Source organism: Coregonus lavaretus (assembly GCF_964263955.1).
Source record: "Coregonus lavaretus genome assembly, chromosome: 4".
Taxonomy (NCBI): domain Eukaryota; kingdom Metazoa; phylum Chordata; class Actinopteri; order Salmoniformes; family Salmonidae; genus Coregonus; species Coregonus lavaretus.
In genome coordinates, this window is record NC_139991.1 from 51,681,115 (window position 1) to 51,704,433 (window position 23,319).

Consider the following 23,319-nt stretch of genomic DNA (forward strand, 5'->3'; position numbering starts at 1 on the left):
TAGTAACAAAACCATAGACAAACAATATTTGACTTACCTCTCATCTTTCCATAAAATGTGCTTGTTCCTATGCCGTCCATTTTGAAAGGAAAGATAGAGGCGGTTCCCGGCCTCCCAGCCAATCAAATGACATATCACTGAAAAGCCCAGGATGTCCTCTGTACAGTACATCAGGAATTAAGAGACTTGCACAAAAGATTCCAAGAAGAGGGATGAAACTCAAATGTCCACTACAGTGACATAAGTCAATGGGCTGGGTCTCAGGAGGATATTGTGATCACTGCATCCAATGTGAACAGATACAGCTTTAGAACAACGTTATACAGTATTAGTAAAACTGTGATCAATACATGTGGATGATCTTGTTCCTGTAGTTTTTGTAAACACCCTGGTAGATTGATTTATAACCTGAACCAGATTACAGGCACTGGTTACAGTGAGAAGCTTCCTCTTGTGCGGACAGCTTGATGAAAACCAGTCAATATTCAGGTCACCAAGAAGGTAGACCTCTGTTTAAATCACATACACTATCAAGCATTTCACACATTATTTAGATACTGACTGTTAGCACTTGGTGGCCTATAGTAAAACCTCAAAAATAATTGGCTTTAGAGGAGGCAGGTGAACCTGCAACCACAGCACTTCAATAACACTTGACATGAGATCTTCTCTAAGCATTACAGGGACGCTAAGTGACATTTGAATGTTTCTTGGATAGTCAGACAGCTAGCATTCCTAGCAAGTTAACTTAGCTAACTAATGTTACACATAGTGACAGTAAGCAAGTCTAAACACAGAACACCCCATTCTATGTAATATTGCATTAGCTAGCTGGCTAGCATCAATCATCTTGTGCCTACTAGCTTTGTGCTTTGTGCTACCTACCTGTCAGTTCATTGATAGTTAGCTAATATCAATACAGTTTTCTGTTCCCAAAATTGAAATCTGTTACAAACAGAGTGTACTTTACTCTTTGCCACAGTTTTAAAAATGTGTGTTGTTTTAGGAGTGCAAGGGCGGAAATATGCAAATACATGCTAGAACGCGCCAACAGGATCTCGCTAGCTGCTTGGCTCTGCCCACTATCTTGGGTTAGTTATTAACATATTTTATTATATTTCCGAGGGAGCTTTTCCGCCCCCTAGCGGCAAGATACCTTCTTGCGTCACCGACTGTTCCCAAATTGATGACGTGGTGCGGTTCCCCTACCGGACGTGAAGGATGGCCGACCAGAGCAGGCAAATCAAACTCGCCGCAGCCAAGAAAAAGGTACAAATTTGAATTCCCCATTTCACAGCAAATATAACAGGTATTTCATCCATTACTCTGTTCTGGATTCGAGTTGTCAGTAGTTTAAAGTTTTCACGAACCCGTGTGATGTTGACATTCCACGTCCTCGGACCTGTCTGCAGTCGCCCATCCCAACTCGCATCCTGCTGTGACTGTTAATGCGCACGAAATACCGAGGCTTTGCTTGGGCCTCTAATCGTAGCATTATAGTAAGATTATGTGGACGATTTATACCGGGCAGGGACTTGTCAACTTTGCCAATGGTGCTGCTCCCTAGGTACAAACCTTCTGTAATTTGATCAACCCAGTTGGTCAACTAACGTTTGCTGATGTTAGCTAGCCATAGCGATTTAGCTAACTATCAATTAATTGACAGGTAGTACAAAGCCAGTTGGCACAAGATGATTGATGCTAGCTAACACAATATTACATAGAATGGGGTGTTCTTTGTTTAGACTTGCTTACATTCACTTCGTGTAACTTTAGTTAGCTAGCTACGATAACTAGGAATGCTAGCTGTCTGACAGTCCAATAAACATTCAAATTTCACCTAGCGTGCCTGCTAGTGTCACTATAATTAATGAAATGGCCTGTCAGACTAAAGATAATGTTACCTTGGCTAACTATAAAATGTTTGCTTAGTTATAATCTATTGAGTCATGTTTGACAGGAAGCAATGTGTCAGTGAAGAGTAACGTGACGCGTAGTTTTGACAGCAGACGCTCTCTCAGTAGCTAGCTACCTATAAATTCTGTATCTAGATAGCTAATCAAATCAAGCTATTTTGTTTGAAGAATAGTTGTCTTGCTCAAGTCAGCATTTGCGTCGCCTACTATCTCTTTCGACATGGTGATAACCACGTACTGTTGTTGAGATCCAACTCAGGAATTTCAGATGGCATTCCTATCTCTGTGTGATGGCGTTTCCCTAATTTGTCTCATGACAGCTGTCACAGCACAACCTTGTGCATGTGGGCGCATGCTCTACCATTACACGTTTAAAAACAATCACACTTGTGCAGGGGGGTTCTCATTTCACATTTTAAAACTAAAAGTACCTTCCTCAACCTTCAGCTATTACAGCAATTGGTTATGCTATAAGATCTTGTTGGACAGTATTTGATCTTTCTAAATAGTAATTCCATTGTCACCCATACCAGGAACAACTGCTCAGTGCATACTGTAGTCAAATCACATGGGCTCTTTCTGAATATTCACACTGTTGTAAGCCACACCAAGGCTCTCTGTACTTCCTATGCAATATAATTATTCTGCTAATGTGCTTAGCCTAGCAAAAGTGTGAGTTCCAGACAGTTGAGAGCTCTCATTGTCCTCTTCCCCTCCTCTCTTGTGCCGGGCAGCTGAAGGAGTTTCAGCAGAAGAGTTCTCCTGCCAGTGGAGGAGGGGGTGGAAATGGAGGAGGAGGACCAGGTGCCAAGAAGAAGAGGAAGGGAGGGAGCCAATCAGACACACCCTCGGCTGACCGACACTCTCCAGACAATGTGAGTCACCCAGCTGCAAGCCCGTTGTATGTATGTGTGTGTGTGATGACTGAGTGCTGTTCATGCACACTGCAACACTGCTTCTTTGCAAGATTTCACTTGCCGACAAGTGCAAGAAAGCAGTCTGATGATACTTCTGCTCTGGAATCACATTGAATGTTCCAGTGCAGCTGCACATTTTTCATGTGTGTGTGAGTGTATCCCTTTGCAAGTTTACTGTCAGTGTTTGTCATTTATGTCAGATTATGGAATGTGAAATGCAGCTATGCTCCAGCGATCAAAGGACGTGTCTTCGTCAGGCAATAACATACTATCATGCTCTGTCAATTTGTATTCCCGTCAGGACGTTGCATCTTAACACACACACCCTTCTGTTTGGATAAGAATCAATATGATTATGTTAATGTGCCTTTAATCATATTAGAATGACATCAGATTGGCAATTGTTTCATAGGAATGTGGGTGGGGGGGGGTAAGGGACAGTCAATGGTTACTGTAATAATTATATACAGTGTATTCGGAAAGTATTCAGACCCCTTGCCTTTTTCCACATTTTGTTACATTACAGCCTTATTCTAACATGGATTAAATTGTTTTTTTCCCCCTCATCAATCTACACACAATAACCCATAATGACAAAGCAAAAACAGGTTTTTAGAAATGTTTGCAAATGTATTATATAAAATGTACATAAGTATTCAGACCCAAATATACACTACCAGTCAAAAGTTTGGACACACCTACTCATTCAAGGGTTTTTCTTTATTTGTACTTTTTGTAGACATCAAAACTATGAAATAACACATGGAATCATGTAGTAACCCAAAAAGTGTTAAATAAATCAAAATATATTTTATATTTGAGATTCTTCAGATAGCCACCCTTTGCCTTGATGATGACTTTTGACTGGTACTGTGTATGTGTGTGTGTATATATATATATATATTTACACCTCCCTGACCAAGGCCCTTCTCCTCCGATTGCTTCTTCAATTTAAGAATAATGGAGGCCACTGTGTTCATGGGGTACTTCAATGCTGCAGAAATGTTTTGGTACCCTTCCCCAGATCTGTGCCTCGACACAATCCTGTCTCGGCGCTCTACGGACAATTTCTTCGACCTCATGGCTTGGTTTTTGCTCTGATATGCACTGTCGAGTCATGCGTTCTTCGAAACATGACCCGCCAAACCGCGCTTCTTAACACCCGCCCGCTTAACTCGGAAGGCAGCTGCACCAATGTGTCGGAGGAAACATCGTTCCACTGACAGCCTGCAGGCGCCCGGCCCGCCACAAGGAGTCGCTAGAGCACGATGAGCCAAGTAAAGCCCCCCCGGCCAAACCCTCCCCTAACCCGGACGACGCTGGGCCAATTGTGCGCCGCTCTATTGGACTCCCGATCAGATACAGTCCGGGATGGAACCCAGGTCTGTAGTGACGCCTCTAGCACTGAGATGCAGTGCCTTAGTCCGCTGCACCACTTGGGAGGGCCTATATATATTTTTTATTTTATAAAAAATATATATATATCAATAACTGGTTTTTGCTTTATCATTATGGGGTATTGTCTGTAGATTGATGAGGATTATTATTTTTTATCCATTTTAGAATAAGGCTGTAACGTAACAAAATGTGGAAAAAGTCAAGGTGTCTGAATACTTTCCGAAAACACTGTAGTTCCTGGATATCTTTTGCAGTATTTGTTTGCTTTAACTTCTGCCCTAGGCTTCCGGTGGGGAAACCAGTTTTTATAGACTTTGCTCCCATCAAGCCAGTCACAATGACAGTAATTTTCTTGGAGGAACATTATCACAGAGCAAATCTTTTCTATACCTCCAGAGATGGAACTGATTGTGATAAGTCAGTCGCTAACATTGTCTGGCAATGAAGCTGCAGGTTGTGGGCTTTTAAATCTTTCTCTTTCAATGCCCTTCCACTTTCTCCCGCCCTCATTTGCTCATTCACTGTCCCTCTCTCTTTCACCCTTTTCAACTCCCCCTCTCCTCTCCCGTAGAGTCAGAGTATTCTGAAAGTTCGTAGTCAGACCAATGGAGTAGCTCTGCCTCCCTATGGCAACAGCCAGGTGAGCCTATCTCTCTCCTGCCTTCTTTCTCTCGCCCTCTCTCGGTCTCACTCTTCCCCGCAATCTCTTCTTTTGTCCCTTTTGTTCTTTTACGCCTGTTTCTTGCCGTCTACTTACCTTTCACTTGATCTCGCTCTCTTTGTATCTGTCCCATTCCCTCCCTACTATTTCTCTGTCCCTCTGTTATTTTTGCTTCTGTTCTCTCCTGCATGCTGCATGACCCTATGGTCACTGGTTGCTCATCATAGTCATTTCTCTACAGTGAGGGAAGGGCTTGGTAATTATTTAGCCATTGTTGATTTATTATGAATGTGCTAGGATTAAGCCTAGCTAACAGTTTTTTTTTCTGATTTGGGTCAGTCCATCAGGGGCATGATGTTGATTTGGTAGGATGTGTGGGTTTTGCATGTTTATAACTTCTGGACCTGATGTTTGTTTAGTTTATTTACTATGCTGGCATGTCTCCATCAGTGAAAACAAGATGTGTGTGCGTGCGTGCGTGATTGTCCGTCCGTCCATGTGTTGTGATTGTGCTGCCTGACTGTACCTTGTTTTGTAGGTTAGAATGATGTGGACATGTGTACGTGTGTCCTTTGTGGTTAGAGCAATTTGGAAACATGAAAAGTAATGTCTGTGTGTATTGCGGCCTCAGGCCCACGTTGATGGGGAGGTGAGAAGGTCCCCTGTCACCCAGCTACTGGAGGACCCAAACGGAGAGGCTGGCCGTGGCTCCCCTGTGTCTAACCCTGCTAGCTCTATGTCTGCTACTAACCCTGAGTGTGTCAGCCACGCCCACAACACTGACCTGCAGCAGGTGTGTACCTCCATCCGTCTGTCTTCGATCTGGCTCTATCTCTCTCTTAGTGTTGCACGGTATACCGAAACTTCTGTACTTTTTCAATACTAGAACCTGAAAAACCTGAATTTTTGTTACTGTAGGTACTTCTGTCAAATTTGTCTCGCATCATTTACTGATTTTAATGGAGGATCAAGTCTACCTATCAGCGCAGCCGATGTCCCCTTATCGCGCGAGAGCGCCTGCGCCACTTACTCATGTCTAGCCTGTCCTGAGGAACTACTGCAGTCACTGGGCGTCTGGGCTGCATTACCACTCATGCTGCACAGAAGTTAACACACTTGAATAATGCAATACGGCATGCAGAAATGTTGAAACTGTTCATTACTGTTTGCGAAACAATGTCCATTACAGGCTAGAACAACGTACAATGCAAGAAGATACTGGTAGCTTTCCTTGCTAGTTTACAGCTGAAGCTAACATCAACTCACTATCATAGTACCTTGTTTCTGATAATATGCAAACCATAGCACAAAGTATTGCTGATTGTCACCAAAAACCTTCTTAATTCACTTCATCTCCCCTGACTCGTGTCTCTCCCAGTCAAGATCATCTTTGCTCAAGCCTCTGTGTGTGTGTGTGAGTGAATGATGTCATGGGTTTTAAAGAGACAGCGCACACTTTATAAAAATAACAGATTGCTTCTTCTACGCAAATGTTGTTGATCAGTACAATAAAATAAGTCAACAAATGGAAGGGAACCAGATTGTTTTTCATCTGTAGCCCCACGAATTCAGCCAAAACAAGCTCAATAACTCAATGCATGCACACACTCCTATTGAATATGCATTCACCTGTATTATGAATAGGCCTAGGCTATCTTGATCTACCCTGTTTAACAATCGATTAGAGATTTATCATTCAAATAAATGATTACCGTTATGTAGTTAGATTGTATAATTGAATCATTAATGCATTCATTCAAAAATCTAAAATGTCAAATGTATTGGTATTGTGATGGTATTGAGTATCAAAATTCTGTTATCGTGACAACACTTTCTCTCTCTTCACACATTTTTATTAATGAGTAGTCATTATTAACAGTGTACAAGGATGGATAGGCCTAGCTTGTGTTCATTTGTGTCTGAATACAGTTTGTCCTGGTATGTTGCTTGCTTTGATATTTTCTAGTATCTCTCACAACTTATTCACCCTCCGTCAGTTTCACTCACATCAATTTCCTCGCTTTCTCTTCTTCTCTTTGCCGCAGAACTGCACCCCTGACGCCAACGGCAATGAAAACCATGCGGATGAGAATAGGTGGGTCGCCTAGTCATCCAACACACACTCAGTTCCCCTTCAGAATGTGCCCCCTGGTCCTTACTGCCCCTTCTCTACCCTTCACAGCCTGCAGCTGTTGGCCACACACACACACACAGAATAAGTAGCACAGTTATGAAGGCTGGCAGTGCAGTTTGTCACATATTAAATGCTCCATTAACCAATAAGACTGGTGTGTTACTGTAACATTGGGCTAATGGTGTGTGTGTGTGTGTGTGTGTGTGTGTGTGTGTGTGTGTGTGTGTGTGTGTGTGTGTGTGTGTGTGCGCGCGCCAGACCCCTGTCGTCCACAGAGAGCCTGCGGCAGCTCTCCCAGCAGCTCAACGGCCTGCTCTCTGGGGTATGCGTGTACTTTATGGCCACAAACAGGATACATTAGGCTTTTAAACTGCAGTCGACCCCCTGAGAAGTGTGCATTGGATAAGTGCAAGTCCCTCCCAATGATGATACACTATCTTACTTGGTTTGGATATTTGCTTGCTCCTGGTTTAGTGCATTGCATAATCAGGAGTGCTATTTGTGATACTCTCATTGGCTTTGAGAAGCTTGCTATATTGTGGTTTGACTTGTTTAGTTTCTTTCCTATCTATTCTAGTCATCCACCACCTATGTAAATGGAGACAGTGCTCCCTCGCCTGCCAATAAAAAAGAACTGGAGGTAAGTGACACATCACCACACGTTGCTATAAAATGCTATCCATTATTTGTCCTGATCAGACAAACCCAGTCCCATTCTCTCCCCATTTGAAGTTGCCCGTTGTTAAGCCTCATGGCATTTGAATCAGCCTCAGTACATGATGTTCACTCCCCTCCGTGTGTGTGTGTGTGTGTGTGTGTGTGTGTGTGTCCAGTGTGTCTACATACAAACATCCACACACACCAGAGAAATCTTGTGGTGTGTGTAGCCCCAGGTTATGTAGTGTCCTATCCTCTGTCTGCTCTCACTCCACACAAGCCCCTCCTCTCCTCTCTCACAATCCCTCAGTTCTTGCTCTCCGTGCAGGAATGTGACTGGCCCCGGCCACACAGCTCACATGACCACTCTCCCTCTGCCTGTTCCGGCCCTGCGTCCAGGCTCGGATTACACACACAGTTGCAGTTTGATGCAGTCTATATAGAGAATGGACTCTCTCTTTTTTAGGAAATAACATTTCCAAAGCCTTGATTGGAGCTGGCTATAGGTGTTACTATCTCCTTAGGATTTTAAAGGATACAACATGTTATAGTGACTACTAGTTTGTAACTTGTTAAATTGGCTGAGATCACATTAGGAACTTTTATGTTCTTACCATGGTTGTGTAGTTCATGGATGTGGGTGCACATTTTGGTGTTTGCCCTAGCACTACACAGCTGATTCAAATAACCAACTCATCATCAAACTTTGATTATTTTAATCAGCTGTGTAACCCTGTCTGTCACATTAGATTGCACACTCCAGTCTGTTCATGTATTACTGCATGTTCCACTAGCTACCTCTGCCCCTATCCTCACTGTATTACCTCACTGAGTACTAGTAGGACCAAATACCTGCTGTTCACATTTTACATCTCTGAAGGAGACCAAGAGAGTGTTATTTACTTTCACATTAATGATTTACTGTTTGTATTTCTCCTCTTCCCATCTGTTTTTCATTTCTTTCACTTCAATTCACTCCCTTCTTCCTATCCTCCCTCCCCTTCTCTTTTTTGTTGTTGTTGCATGTGCGCATGTCAGAGTCGAAACCAGGAGCTGGCAACCGCACTGGACTCCAGCAACCTAACAAACTCTCAGCTCAATACCAAGCTAGACCTGCTGGTAAGAGTGTGAGTGTGTGTGTGTGCGCATGCTTGGGAGTTGGGCGTTCAGCAAATAACCCCTCACAGCCCCCATAGCAAGACTCATACCACACCAAGGACACTGACTGGCCACAGATTGACTAGCAGGTAGCGAATGACGTGACACTTAACACGTTGGCTAACCCGCAGCTGTGCTGAGTGGCAGCACTGTCAGTTGATTATGTCGTGCATGGTTTTGTTTATTCACCTCACAAATCATTTCATTGCACTGCACTGTTCTCATTGGTAACCACCAAGCTTTTACATGCTCACCAAGATCTCGACAATGAATGAAATGAGGGAATGTTTTTGTCAGTCATTAATAATAGACTGCACTGATATTGCTTCTGGCGCTAGGTTGCTAACAGCTAACTGTCGCTAACCCCACTGACTAGGCTAGTAAGCTGCTGTGCTGCTCTGACAATGGGAGGTGCTCAATAGGTATTTGACCCCTGAAGAGTGAAAGGAGATGACATGTTGTATGGTTTGATGGCTGATTTAGTATAGATGGTGGTGGTTTGGAGTCTGAGTTGGGGATGATGCTTATGTCACTGATTGTCCTCTGTCCTGTTTGTCTGACAGACCATGCAATCTCAGGAGCTCACAGATCAGCTGCAAAAGGTGAGCATAAATATACTGAACAAAAATATAAACGCAACATCTAAAGTGTTGGTCCCATGTTTCATGAACTGAAATAAAAGATCCAAGAAATTTTCCGTATGCACAAAAAGCTTGTTTCTCTCAAATGTTGTGCACAAATTTGTTTACATCCCTGTTAATGAGCATTTCTCCATTGCCAAGATAATCCACCTGACAGGTGTGGCATATCAAGAAGCTGAGTGAACAGCATGATCATTACACAGGTGCACCTTGTGCTGGGGACAATAAAAGTCCACTCTAAAATCTGCAGTTTTGTCACACAACACAATGCCACAGATGTCTCACGTTTTGAAAGAGTGTGCTATTGGCATGCTGACTGCAGGAATGTCCACCAGAGCTGTTGGCAGAGAATTGAATGGTGATTTCTCTACCATAAGCCGCCTCCAATGTCATTTTAGAGAATTTGGCAGTATGTCCAACCGGCCTCACAACCGCAGATCACATCCTGCTTCTTCACCTGCTGGATCGTCTGAGACCTATAAACCCGGACAACTGATGAAACTGTGGGTTTGCACAACCAAATAATTTCTGCACAAACTGTCAGAAACCTTCTCAGGGAAGCTCATCTGCGTGCTCGTCATCCTCACCAGAGTTTTGATCTGACTGCAGTTTGGCATCGTAACCGACTTCAGTGGGCAAATGCTCACCTTCAATGGCCACTGGCACGCTGGAGAAGTGTGCTCTTAACGGATGAATCCGGTTTCAACTGTACTGGGCAGATGGCAGACCGCGTGTATGGCATTGTGTGGGCGAGCGGTTTGCTGATGTCAACGTTGTGAACAGAGTGCCCCATGGTGGCGGTGGGGTTATGGTATGGGCAGGCATAAGCTACATACAACAAACACAATTTGATTTTATCGATGGCAATTTGAATGCACAGAGATACCGTGATAAGATCCTGAGGCCCATTGTCATGCCATTCATCCGCTGCCATCACCTCATGATTCAGCATGATAATGCACGGCCCCATGTCGCAATGATCTGTACACAATTCCTGGAAGCTGAAAATGTCCCAGTTCTTTCATGGCCTGCATACTCACCAGACATGTCACCCATTTCAGCATGTTTGGGATGCTCTGGATCAACGTGTACGACTGTGTGTTCCATTTCGCACCAATATCCAGTAACTTTGCACAGCTATTGAAGAGGAGTGGGACAACATTCCACAGGCCACAATCAACAGCCTGATCAACTATGCAAAGGAGATGTGTTGTGCTGTATGAGGCAAATGGTGTACTGACTGGTTTTCTGGTTCACACCCCTACCTTTTTTTAAAGGTATCTGTAACCAACAAATGCATATCTGTATTCCCAGTAATGCGAAATCCATAGATTAGGGCCTAATGAATTTATTTCAATTGACTGATTTCCTTATATGAACTGTAACAGTAAAATCTTTGAAATTGTTGTTTGTTGCGTTTATATTCTTGTTCAATGTAGAAAGACTATCTTTCTCTCCTCAGTGGATGATGACTATGTTTTCTGTGTGCTTTCTTTAAACAGGAGCGAAAGGAGTTTGAACAGAAATGTGTGAGGGAGCAAGGAGCCATGCGAGAACAATTACAGGTACACACACATTAATAAGAAGAAACTTCTTCAAGGTTTTTCATCCTCTCAGAGCACTTCTCTGAATCCGTTTGAAGACCTTTAAAAGCAATTCTCTCATTTCACTCTGCAGTTCCAGATCAAATCAAATTGTATTTTTTACAACAGGTGTAGACCTTACAGTGAAATGCTTACTTACAAGCCCTTAACCAACAATGCAGTTTTAAGAAAAATAAGTGTTAAGTAAAAAATAGATAACGCAAATTAAAAATTTAAATTAAAGAGCAGCAGTGTGCTATGTATCTGCCTTAAGTGCCAATACACCATGTGTTGTTGCCTATTTACCCAGGGATGTACGCACTGATACACAGAACAAAATACATTCTTGTCATTCCAAGTGAAACAAAGCTTTGATTTGTATCTCTGATAAATGATGGGGATGATGCAGTGCAATGACACCAATGGCATGATTCTATGTAAGGTTATATCTGTTTATTTAAAGATTGTGTCATGTGTCTGTCCATCCTCTTCTCTAGGTCCACATCCAGACCATCGGCATCCTGGTGTCGGAGAAATCAGAGCTGCAGACCGCACTGTCATACACACAGCAGGCTGCCCGCCAGAAAACAGGTAAGTGTGTGTACCCTGTGTGAGAAAGAGAAAGCATTTAATCGTCCAAGTCTCTGATGTATGTATATGAATGTGAGCGTGTATGTATGTGAACATTCTCAGTAATGTGGTGTGTTTTCACGGGAGGCTGAGGAGAAAGAGACTGTTAATGTGTGTAAAAGTCTATTTGTTTTGGTGGTCAGAAAGCTGATGTTGTGTTTTTTTCAGGGGAGGCTGAGGAGCTGAGTAACCGTCTCCAGGCCACCAAACAGAGAGTCTCCGAGCTGGAGAGAACCCTGTCCTCCGTCTCCACGCAACAGAAACAGTTTGACAAGGTAACTTACACACACACAGAGAGAGAGAAACAGTTTGAGAAGGCATCTTACTGTCACACACTGAACAGAGACAGTTTTGAGAAGGTAATTTACATTCTCACACACAAACACACCAGACTGATTCTGCTACAGTTACTTTAATGTAATGAGCATCGATTTGAGCTTTGCAGTAATGTATTACATATGATTGATTTTCTTGTTCTCTTGTGCAGCATAACAAAGAGCTAGAGAAAGAGAGAGACAACCTGAGGCTAGAGGTGTACAGACTAAAGTAAGTCTTACCTTGAGTATGCTTCCATTCTATTACAGTGGGGGAAGAAAGTATTTAGTCAGCCACCAATTGTGCAAGTTCTCCCACTTAAAAAGATGAGAGAGGCCTGTAATTTTCATCATAGGTACATGTCAACTATGACAGACAAATTGAGGGAAAAAAATTCAGAAAATCACATTGTAGGATTTTTTATGAATTTATTTGCAAATTATGGTGGAAAATAAGTATTTGGTCACCTACAAACAAGCAAGATTTCTGGCTCTCACAGACCTGTAACTTCTTCTTTAAGAGGCTCCTCTGTCCTCCACTCGTTACCTGTATTAATGGCACCTGTTTGAACTTGTTATCAGTATAAAAGACACCTGTCCACAACCTCAAACAGTCACACTCCAAACTCCACTATGGCCAAGACCAAAGAGCTGTCAAAGGACACCAGAGACAAAATTGTAGACCTGCACCAGGCTGGGAAGACTGAATCTGCAATAGGTAAGCAGCTTGGTTTGAAGAAATCAACTGTGGGAGCAATTATTAGGAAATGGAAGACATACAAGACCACTGATAATCTCCCTCGATCTGGGGCTCCACGCAAGATCTCACCCCGTGGGGTCAAAATGATCACAAGAACGGTGAGCAAAAATCCCAGAACCACACGGGGGGACCTAGTGAATGACCTGCAGAGAGCTGGGACCAAAGTAACAAAGCCTACCATCAGTAACACACTACGCCGCCAGGGACTCAAATCCTGCAGTGCCAGACGTGTCCCCCTGCTTAAGCCAGTACATGTCCAGGCCCTTCTGAAGTTTGCTAGAGTGCATTTGGATGATCCAGAAGAGAATTGGGAGAATGTCATATGGTCAGATGAAACCAAAATAGAACTTTTTGGTAAAAACTCAACTCGTCGTGTTTGGAGGACAAAGAATGCTGAGTTGCATCCAAAGAACACCATACCTACTGTGAAGCATGGGGGTGGAAACATCATGCTTTGGGGCTGTTTTTCTGCAAAGGGACCAGGACGACTGATCCGTGTAAAGGAAAGAATGAATGGGGCCATGTATCGTGAGATTTTGAGTGAAAACCTCCTTCCATCAGCAAGGGCATTGAAGATGAAACGTGGCTGGGTCTTTCAGCATGAAAATGATCCCAAACACACCGCCCGGGCAACGAAGGAGTGGCTTCGTAAGAAGCATTTCAAGGTCCTGGAGTGGCCTAGCCAGTCTCCAGATCTCAACCCCATAGAAAATCTTTGGAGGGAGTCGTTTTAACATCACTGCTCTAGAGGAGATCTGCATGGAGGAATGGGCCAAAATACCAGCAACAGTGTGTGAAAACCTTGTGAAGACTTACAGAAAACGTTTGACCTGTGTCATTGCCAACAAAGGGTATATAACAAAGTATTGAGAAACATTTGTTATTGACCAAATACTTATTTTCCACCATAATTTTCAAATAAATTCATAAAAAATCCTACAATGTGATTTTCTGGATTTTTTTCTCTCATTTTGTCTGTCATAGTTGACGTGTACCTATGATGAAAATTACAGGCCTCTCTCATCTTTTTAAGTGGGAGAACTTGCACAATTGGTGGCTGACTAAATACTTTTTTCCCCCACTGTAAATGGCTGGCCTTTTATCATATTTCCTTGTTTGCTTTGTGGACTAGGTAGGAAAAGGAATATAGTGGAAACCACACCGTGTGCGTGATTGTGATACAGGGAGAGAGATGCCTGTCATCTATGAGTAGGTTAGGCAATTCAGAGGCTGTGTGTGTGTACGTTCCAACCGCCTATATCTCTCCGTCCCTGTGCAGTAGTGTGAGTGAGGAGGGGAGGCAGCAGAGTTCAGAGCTGTCAGAGCAGCTCAAGCTGAGGGTGAGTGAGAACAGCGCTTTGAGACTGGACCTGGACGAACTGCGCAAGAGACTTGAGATGGCCGACGTCATGCTGCAACAGGTTGGTACACACACTCTCACTGACTCTCACTCTCACACCATACACACACGGTCATCATCATTATTTGTTCAATTCTCTCTTTGTTTTTTTATTCTTAGTTTTCCAGTCAGTCAGGGCCTCCCAGTGCCAACCAGCAGATGCAGTTACTACTGGAGGAGAAATTACAGATTGAGGCGCACACTGCTCAGGTAGGTGTGTGTGTGTGTATGCGCGCGCATTGTGTGGGATGAATTCACCTAGAACTGATTCAAGATAACGACACATTTATAGTAACTTTTGGTGGTCGCTTATAATTGTCCTATTTGAATTGGAAATGTATTTTTTTGCATATCCCAACTCTCCCTGAGACACCCTCGGAAAGTAGGGTCAGAGTCTGCATTATCAACAGCAACCCTGGAGCAATTAGGATTAAGTGCCTTGCTCAAGGGCACATTGATAGATATTTCACTGTGTCAACTCTGGGATTCGAACTAGCAACCTTTCAGTTACTGGCCCAACACTAACCGCTAGGCTACCTGCCGACATTTACAAACGTGTGTATGCCTCTCTTTAATGTTTGAGCGCCATGCCATTGTGTTAATGGTCTTTTGGTATCATCTATAGTTGATGGAGTCGGTGGCCCAGCTGCAGACAGAGAGAGACACCTACGCTGAGCAGATCCAGGAGGAGGGACAAGTATGGAAGGACAAGACAGAGCAGCTGCTCTCTCAGGTACACTATGCTACCACCCCAATTAGCAGAACCTATAGAGCTGGCATAGCCTCTGAACGTAATGCTAGAAATACGTAGTCACTTTAAGGAAGGAGTTGATTGACGTGTGTGTGTGTGTGTTTAGGTGACACTAATAGCAGAGGAGAGGGACAGGAGCATCAGTCAGATCCAGGAGCTAGAAGCCCACATCACAAACCTGAAGCACGCTGCAGGTGATACACGCAGCTACCCTCCTTGGTTTGCACATCAGTGGTTCTCAGAAGAGCTTTCTACCAAAGACAAGCTTTCTGTGTTCATCCTGTCAATGATTAGCATTAAAAGATTTGTATTGCCATAAGGAAAGAAAAATGTACTGTAGGTGAAAGGAGAAGAATATTCTCAGAAAGAGAGAGAAACGGATTGTTGTCTCCTCCCCAGCCCTTTTGTCCCATGATAGAGAGGCCCAGGCGGAGGCCCAGGCGGAGCCCCAGCCCTCAGGGCCCTCAGAGAGTGAACTGGCCCTCCAGGAAGCCCTCAGCAGCCTGCAGCAGGAGAGAGACGCACTCAACACACAGTTCCAGGCCCAGGTGATAACCCCCCCACACACACACACACACACACACACTACCAGGCAATAATAACACACACTGTGTATATCACACTCAACTATGATGTTGCACTCTGAACACTCCCTGTCTCATCAAGGTCTTGACTAATAAGATTAATTATGGGGTGTGTTGGTGCCGGGCTGGAACCAAATCCTGCACACCCTTTCCCTGTTATAGAGTCTCACAAGCAAAAACTCACTGTTGTTCCCCTTCCCTTGCTATAGCTACGCGACAACGAGCAGCTGAGTCGTATGTGCTCGGAGCAGGAGTCCCGTCTCTCGGAGCTGGAGCGCCATGCGGAGCGCGGGGCCGAGGATGCAGAGGACCGCAGGCGCATGCTGGAGGACGTGCAGAGTGACAAGGCCACCATCAGCCGCGCCCTGGCCCAGAACCGCACCCTTAAAGACCAGCTGGCTGAGCTGCAGAATGGCTTCGTCAAACTGGTAAGGAGGAGTATTACCTATTTACTGTCCTGTTGACTTATTTGAAGTATTCACTGATCTGCCTAGGTTTGATTGGTGATAAAATAAATGGGTGGAACTGGAAACATTGTTATTACTTATCCAGCCACATTCAAAACACACACATTTATATTTTACATTTACATTTTAGGCATTATCCACAGCGACTTAGTTAGTACGTTCATCTAGGTAGCCAGGTGAGACAACCAAATATCACAATCATAGTAAGTTAAACTTTTCCTCAATAAAGCAACTATCAGCAAAGTCGGTGCTAGTAAAAAAAGAGAAGTGTGAGTGTTAGTGCAAGAAAGGCAAGGGTGTTTTCTTCTTCTTTTTCTCATAAATGTGTTGAATGTCTCTCTGCCGTCCTAGACCAATGAGAACATGGAGCTGACCACTGCTCTGCAGTCAGAACATCACGTGAAGAAGGAGCTGGGACGCAGGATGGGACAACTACAGGAGGACCTGCACAACTTCAAGGAGCAGGTAGGGACACACCAGTGGAGGCTGCTGAGGGGAGGACGGCTCATAATAATGGCTGGAACAAATGGAATGGAATCAAACACATGGAAACCATGGGTGTTCCTCAATATGCATACTACCGTGCTCCACACTCTGATGCTCCAAGTGCATTCTCCGAGGACGATCTCTTGAGTACGTTCTTGTGAGGACGAGAATGTGGAGAACGCATAAAACATTTCATTTGAGAAGCACTCACACTCCCCCTACTGTATTACCTCACACTGCATTTCCCCATTTACTGAACCTTCTTCCAGCCAGGACAATGGCAACAATGGAGACGAAACAAGATGTACACAAAGCAAATGTTTTACTTCATTTATATCAGCTAGATATACAGTGCATTCGGAAAGTATTCAGACCCCTTCACTTTTTCCACATTTTGTTAAGTTACAGCCTTATTCTAAAATTGATTTAAATAGTTTTGTTTCCTCATCAGTCTACACACAATACCCCATTAGTCCCCTGTAGCTCAGTTGGTAGAGCATGGCGCTTGCAATGCCAGGGTTGTGGGTTCGTTTCCCACGGGGGGCCAGTATGAAGAATGTATGCACTCACTAACTGTAAGTCGCTCTGGATAAGAGCGTCTGCTAAATGACTAAAATGTTTTAAAAAATGGCAAAGCAAAAACAGGTTTTTAGAAATGTTTGCAAATGTATTAAAAATAAAAAACGGATATCACATTTACATAACTATTCAGACCCTTTACTCAGTACTTTGTTGAAGCACCTTTGGCAGCGATTGCAGCCTTGAATCTTCTTGGGTATGACACACCTGTATTTGGAGAGTTTCTCCCATTCTTCCCTGCAGATCCTCAAGCTCTGTCAGATTGGATGGGGAGCGTCGCGGCACAGCTATTTTCAGGTCTCCCCAGAGATGTTCGATCGGGCTCTGGCTGTGCCACTCAAAGACATTCAGAGACTTGACCCGAAGCCACTCATGTGTTGTCTTGGCTGTGTGCTTAGGGTCACTGTCCTGTTGGAAGGTGAACCTTCGCCCCAGTCTGAGAACCTGCTCCAGAGCGATCAGGACTTCATCAAGGATCTCGCTGTACTTTGCTCCGTTCATCTTTCCCTCGATCCTGACTAGTCTCCCAGTCCCTGCCGCTGAAAAACAACCCTACAGCATGATGCTGCTACCACCATTCTTCACTGTAGGGATGGTGCCAGGTTTCCTCCAGACGTGACGCTTGGCATTCAGGCCAAAGAGTTCAATCTTGGTTTCATCAGACCAGAGAATCTTGTTTCTCATGGTCTGAGAGTCCTTTAGGTGCCTTTTGGCAAACTCCAAGCGGGCTGTTATGTGCCTTTTACTGAGGAGTGGCTTCTGTCTGGCCACTCTACCATAAAGGCCTGATTGGTGGAGTGCTGCAGAGATGGTTGTCCTTCTGGAAGGTTCTCCCATCTCCACAGAGTAACTCCATTGGCTTCTTGGTCACCTCCATTACCAAGGCCCTTCTCCCCTGATTGCTCAGTTTGGCCGGGCCGCCAGCTCTAGGAAGAGTGTTGGTGGTTCCAAACTTCTTCCATTTAAGAATGATGGAGGCCACTGTGTTCTTGGGGACCTCCAATGCTACAGAAATGTTTTGTTACCCTTCCCCAGATCTGCGCCTCAACACAATCCTGTCCCGGAGCTCTACAGACACTTCCTTTGACCTCATGGCTTGGTTTTTGCTCTGACATGCACTGTCAACTGTGGGAAATCATGTCCAATCAATTGAATGTACCACAGGTGGGCTCCAATCAAGTTGTAGGAACATCTCAAGGATGATCAATGGAAACAGGATTCACCTGAGCTCAATATCGAGTCTCATAGCAAAGGGTCTGAATACTTATGTAAATCGATATATTAAAAAAACATTATGGGGCTATTGTGTGTAGTTTGAGGAAAAACATGTATCTAATCCATTTTAGAATATGGCTGTAACGTATCAAAATGTGGAAAAATTCAAGGAGAATGAAAACTTTCCGAATGCATTGTATGTTGAATCGTAATCTAGCTAGCCAGCTAGTTAAACAGGCAAAAATGACCTAAAACGAATGTTATGCAAAGTAGATGTAAATTCGGCATGGGTTGCTAGCTAACAATTCTTTGTGGCTAGCCAATTAGTCCTATTGACTTACTATGGATTTACCCATTCACTGAATCTTCCTTCTTCTAGCCAGAACAATGGCAATAGAGACGAAACAAGAAAAACACAAAGCAAATGTTTTACTTCATAACTATCAGCTAGCTACATAGGAATCTGAATAATGTAGCTAACCAGAAAGTATAGCAGGCAAAAATTACCTAAAACCAATGTTATCCAAGGTAGATGGCAATTTTTCGTGGGTAGCTAGCTAACAATTATTTGTGGCTATCTGGCTAGCTAACAGTAATAGCTAGCCAGTTAGCTCTGTTGACTTACAATGGGCTTACGACCTACGTACACTACAGTGGGTATTGTAGGCAGGTAACCATGCCAAAATTAACACTGCATGTATTTATTAACATATCAAGATAAAATATTGTAGTCAAGCAACATATGAGATGTGAATAGGCAACATTTAATTCCGAAGTTGGAGTGTATTTTCTCTCCCTTCGGCTCAAATAATGATTATATTGATTTCAAGAAAAGTTGCGTCATTTTTACATGGTTGCGTCATATTTCTTTGCATACTTTCCGTTGAAGCTTGCATCGACGCATGCTTCAAAATATGTACAAATGGGGTACGCATTCAAGAAGTGCCCTCCATGCTTTGTTTCGCATACTTTGATTTGGACTCATACTCCAATTTGCGTGCTCGGAGCACAGTATGCATTTTTAGTAAAACATTTTACATTTAAGTCATTTAGCAGACGCTCTTATCCAGAGCGACTTACAGGAGCAATTAGGGTTAAGTGCCTTGCTCAAGGGCACATTGACAGATTTTTCACCTAGTCAGCTCGGGGATTAGAACCAGCGACCTTTCAGTTACTGGCACAACGCTCTGAACCACTAAGCTACCTGCTGCCCACAGCTAGGTGTTAGACACAGCTGTCTAACACCTAATGTGTTGGACGTATTTGATACCATTCCACTCATTCTGCTCCAACCATTACCACGAGCCTGTCCTCCCCAATGAAGGTGCCACCAACCTCCTGTGGGGGACACACACACATGCGCACACACATTTCATGGTGAACAGCTCCAGGAACAACATTTGTCACACAGACACACAATCACACATGTCTGCTCCATCCCCAGTTGGAGCTGAAGTCTCTGGAGTACCAGGCGCTGCTGGAGCAGCGGGACCAGATAGTGGCCCACCTACAGCAGTACTCTGCAGGCTACACGTCCCTGGCGTCAGAACGAGAGCAGCTCCACAGACAGTACCTGCAGCAGAGCCAGCTGATGGACCAGCTGCAGCATGATGAGACCCAGGGAAGGGTTCAGCTGGAGATGAGCCACAAACAGCTGGAGCAATACCAGGTCAGGGACCGGGACGGGGAGACACACACACATTCATAATGCATCATTACTGCTGCGCTAGCTGGCTGGCCGGCTGGGTTGTCACTAGTTACCACAGCCACACAGTCAAAATAGGCTATGGTAAAAATTCATGATTTTTTTTAACTTAAGGTTAGGCGTAAGGTTAGTAGTGTGGTTTAGGGTTAAGGTTAGGTTCAGGGTTAGGTTTAAAAATCAGATTTTAAGAAGATAAATTGTAGAAATGTGCAGGGTTTATGACTTTGGCTGTGGTAACCCCCTACAGGAGAGGCTGGAGCAGTTGTCCAGAGACAACGAGCAGCTGAAGGCTGAAGTCACTGAGCTGCTCAACAGCTCAGCCCTGGCCACACCCCCCAGAGACCAGGGAGACGGAGTGGAGAGCCAATCCCTGCCAGAAAGCCCACAGAAGTCCTCCATCGCTATCCCAGAAGACTTTGAGAGCCGGGAAGAGATGGTGAGGAGAATACACCTATCAGTGGTTTTAAGTGGGCTCTAGTGTTGTTGCTCCGAAATGCTACAGAGGGGAGGGTTTCCAAAGCATCTCTCAGATAATTGTCTCCGATAATAATTCTTCCCTTCTGTCTCTCTCAGGAGGAGTTTGTGCGCGGTGCGGTGGCGCGTGTGGAGGCAGAGCGAGACGATGTGAGGAGCAGACTGGAGGAGGAGAGGAGACTGCACCTCGCAGCCCGTCACCAGGCTGCAGCACTCAGCATGGAGCACCAGCACCACAGTCATGACCATGAACACAACCATGACCACGGTCACAGCCGCGACCACACTCACAGCCATGATGACCACAGTCACTGTGAACACACAGGTGAATGGAGGAGGAGAGGTGCATGCACGTATGTGTGTGCGCTATGTGCATGATCTGTGTTTGTTTTCTAGGAGCACTATGCTAGTTTTGAGTGTGTTACCAGTGCAGTGTGTGACCGGTACCCCCTCTCCTGTTAGTCTCAGGTTCAGAGGGCGTACCAGTGGAGGTACACGAGGCCCTGTGTGTTGCCATGGAGAAGCTCCAACACCGCTTCACCTCTCTGATGCAAGAGAAGGCTGACCTGAAGGAGAGGGTAGAGGAGCTGGAACACCGTTGTATACAGCTGTCAGGAGAGACTGATACTATAGGTGACACACACTCCTTTATACAGCTGTCTGGAGAGACACACTATCACCGCTGTAACTGTCTGTAAAGACTGCCACTATCAGTGAGACACACACTCTCCACTTCTCTTTTTCTCTCACACACACACACACACACACACTAACAGTGATGCACTTACAAATTCATTCCCAAAATGTGACAGGTCTTGTCATCCTATTCCTTCATTGTGTGTTTGTCCAGGAGAGTACATTGCCCTGTACCAGAACCAGAGAGCTGTCATGAAGCAGAAACACATGGAGAAGGAGCAGTACATCAGAATGTTGGCCCAGGACAAAGAGGAGATGAAGGTACACAACTCACACACACAGGAAAGTACACAACTCACACACACAGGAAAGTACACAACTCACACACACAGGAAAGTACACAACTCACACACACAGGAAAGTACACAACTCACACACAGGAAAGTACACCACTTTGACCGTGTTTCTGTGCCCATGCAGGCCAAACTGGCAGAGCTGCAGGACCTGGTGATGAGGTTGGTGGGTGAGAGGGACGAGTGGTACAGCCGCTACGCTGGGACGGTGGCTAGCGCTGACGCTACGGCTAACCCTGACCTGCTGCCAGCTGGGGAGGACCACCACGCACACAGACGCATGGAGCTCAACGCTATGGGCGGACAAGGTATGAGCACACGCACACATAAAAACACACACCTTCTCCCCATTTCCCTCTGTAGAGCCCATGGATAGTCATTATACTAACCTCCCTGATTTCTTATCTCCTCCCCCCATTCTCTCTCCAGAGTCTATGGATCTAAGTAAAGCTGTGGAGTCTGACTCCACCACCCCTGACACCCCTCACAGTGCCCCGTCAGACTTGGGCCAGGGGCTCCCCCCAGACTCCCAGGCCCTGATGAGGCACCAGGAGGATGGCACGGCCAGGCAGATCATACAGCTGCTCCAGGAGATCCAGGGGCCCCGCTCCGTGCCCTTCCTGGGGGACAACCCCTGCATCCCCTTCTTCTACCGACCTGACCAGCAGGACGAAGTCAAGATCCTGGTGGTCTGATTATGATTATTATTATGATGATGATGAGACTATGGATCTAACTGGCAACGTTGGTTGGGATCTCTGGCAGTGTTGGAGGATCTCTGAAAACACACACCATTCCACCACGTCACAGTTTGCTTAGGTCATCTAGAATTACACGTACACACTCTTCTGGCTATACTGTCTCACACACACATGCACACTCACTCTCTCCCCTGACATCGTCAAATTTTTCATCAGGCATGGAAAGTGCTGAAAACATGTTGGCTCACTATTTAAAAAGAAGATGGAGAACAAGCTATATAATGAAAAATACCAGAGTTTTGGCGCAGATACAGCTGACTAGCACTAGCTAACGCTACGTACAGTAGCAAAAAAATCTTATTTTTTATTTTTTACAAATATTGATATATCGTCCAAAAATAATATTGCGATATGTAACTGTATCGATCCCCCCCCCCCCCCCCCATCACTACTGGACACACATAGTGACTTAATCACGTGAACTCCTTGTGTTCCTCTCCTCGTCTTCTTCCTCCTCCTTACTTTTGTGTTTGTGTCAGATACATTTTCTTGTCTCCTTTGATTGGTATTTAATAACATTAGATGACAGAAGTATTCCAACTGAGGCTACTGAGATTAGTTCTGTGATTCTCTTGATGAAGAGATGTTTATTCCTACATACGTCCCTTTTCTGATCCCGCTCCTCTATTCCCTAACCTTCACCTCTCTTCCTCCACCCCTTGTGCAATAAAGTATCTCTGTCCCCTCAGTCATTGTCTGTTGAAGGAGAAATTAAGGCTTTGAGTGAAGTTGACAGCAATAGTGTGTGGGCGTGCGTGGACTACTCACAGGATCCTCATTCACAATGTGTGTCTGATTCTGGAGAAGAACTGGGGTTGTCTGTCTGTGGTTGGTAGTGGAGACAGACAAGGCTTGGTTTTTCCCTGTGGGCTGTGTCTCAATTCATTGCCTTGTCTCCTTTCCTCCATGACCACTGATGGGCAACAAGACATACTCAGATATTTGGTCATTAATGGAAAGAGACACGGCCCTTGGTAGCTGTTGGTGTGTTCTATGGCAGTGGAGGGAGTGTGTTATCTGGGTAGGTCAGGATAGCAGGTGGAGTAGTGAAGGTCTATCAATTCAGGAAGGAGGGATGGGCCAGGTTGGAGCCTTGGCCTAACTGGGGAGAAAGTAAGTCAGGAAAGCATTGGTAAAGAC

General features: G+C 44.7%; 1 protein-coding gene across 2 annotated transcripts; it reads left to right on the plus strand.

The window, feature by feature from the left end:
* The first annotated feature begins 1,185 nt into the window (after nt 1-1,185).
* On the plus strand, nt 1,186-22,867 carry LOC311128028 (golgin subfamily A member 2-like). 2 transcript variants are annotated; one of them, XM_084159967.1, is made up of 27 exons: nt 1,191-1,269; nt 2,651-2,791; nt 4,803-4,871; nt 5,524-5,685; nt 6,938-6,987; nt 7,285-7,348; nt 7,604-7,666; nt 8,722-8,802; nt 9,405-9,443; nt 10,985-11,047; nt 11,563-11,656; nt 11,864-11,970; nt 12,183-12,241; nt 14,049-14,190; nt 14,289-14,378; nt 14,794-14,901; nt 15,026-15,113; nt 15,319-15,467; nt 15,713-15,931; nt 16,322-16,435; nt 19,695-19,919; nt 20,203-20,391; nt 20,529-20,754; nt 20,892-21,062; nt 21,280-21,386; nt 21,546-21,726; nt 21,848-22,867. In XM_084159967.1, the coding sequence occupies exons 1-27, from the start codon at nt 1,222-1,224 to the stop codon at nt 22,111-22,113; spliced, it is 3,315 nt and encodes a 1,104-aa protein (XP_084016093.1). In that variant the 5' UTR covers nt 1,191-1,221; the 3' UTR covers nt 22,114-22,867. The 2 variants fall into 2 exon arrangements, with proteins under 2 accessions (XP_084016094.1, XP_084016093.1); XM_084159968.1 differs by lacking the exon at nt 4,803-4,871 and having other exon boundaries at nt 1,186-1,269.
* The last annotated feature ends 452 nt before the right edge of the window (nt 22,868-23,319 follow it).

Bases quoted from the DNA above. Each gene is read 5' to 3' on its own strand.
- LOC311128028 (XM_084159967.1), top strand. From the start codon at position 1,222: ATGGCCGACCAGAGCAGGCAAATCAAACTCGCCGCAGCCAAGAAAAAG. The intron at 15,932-16,321 runs GTAAGGAGGAGT...CTGCCGTCCTAG, and splicing joins AGAATGGCTTCGTCAAACTG to ACCAATGAGAACATGGAGCT. The intron at 20,392-20,528 runs GTGAGGAGAATA...TGTCTCTCTCAG, and splicing joins TTGAGAGCCGGGAAGAGATG to GAGGAGTTTGTGCGCGGTGC.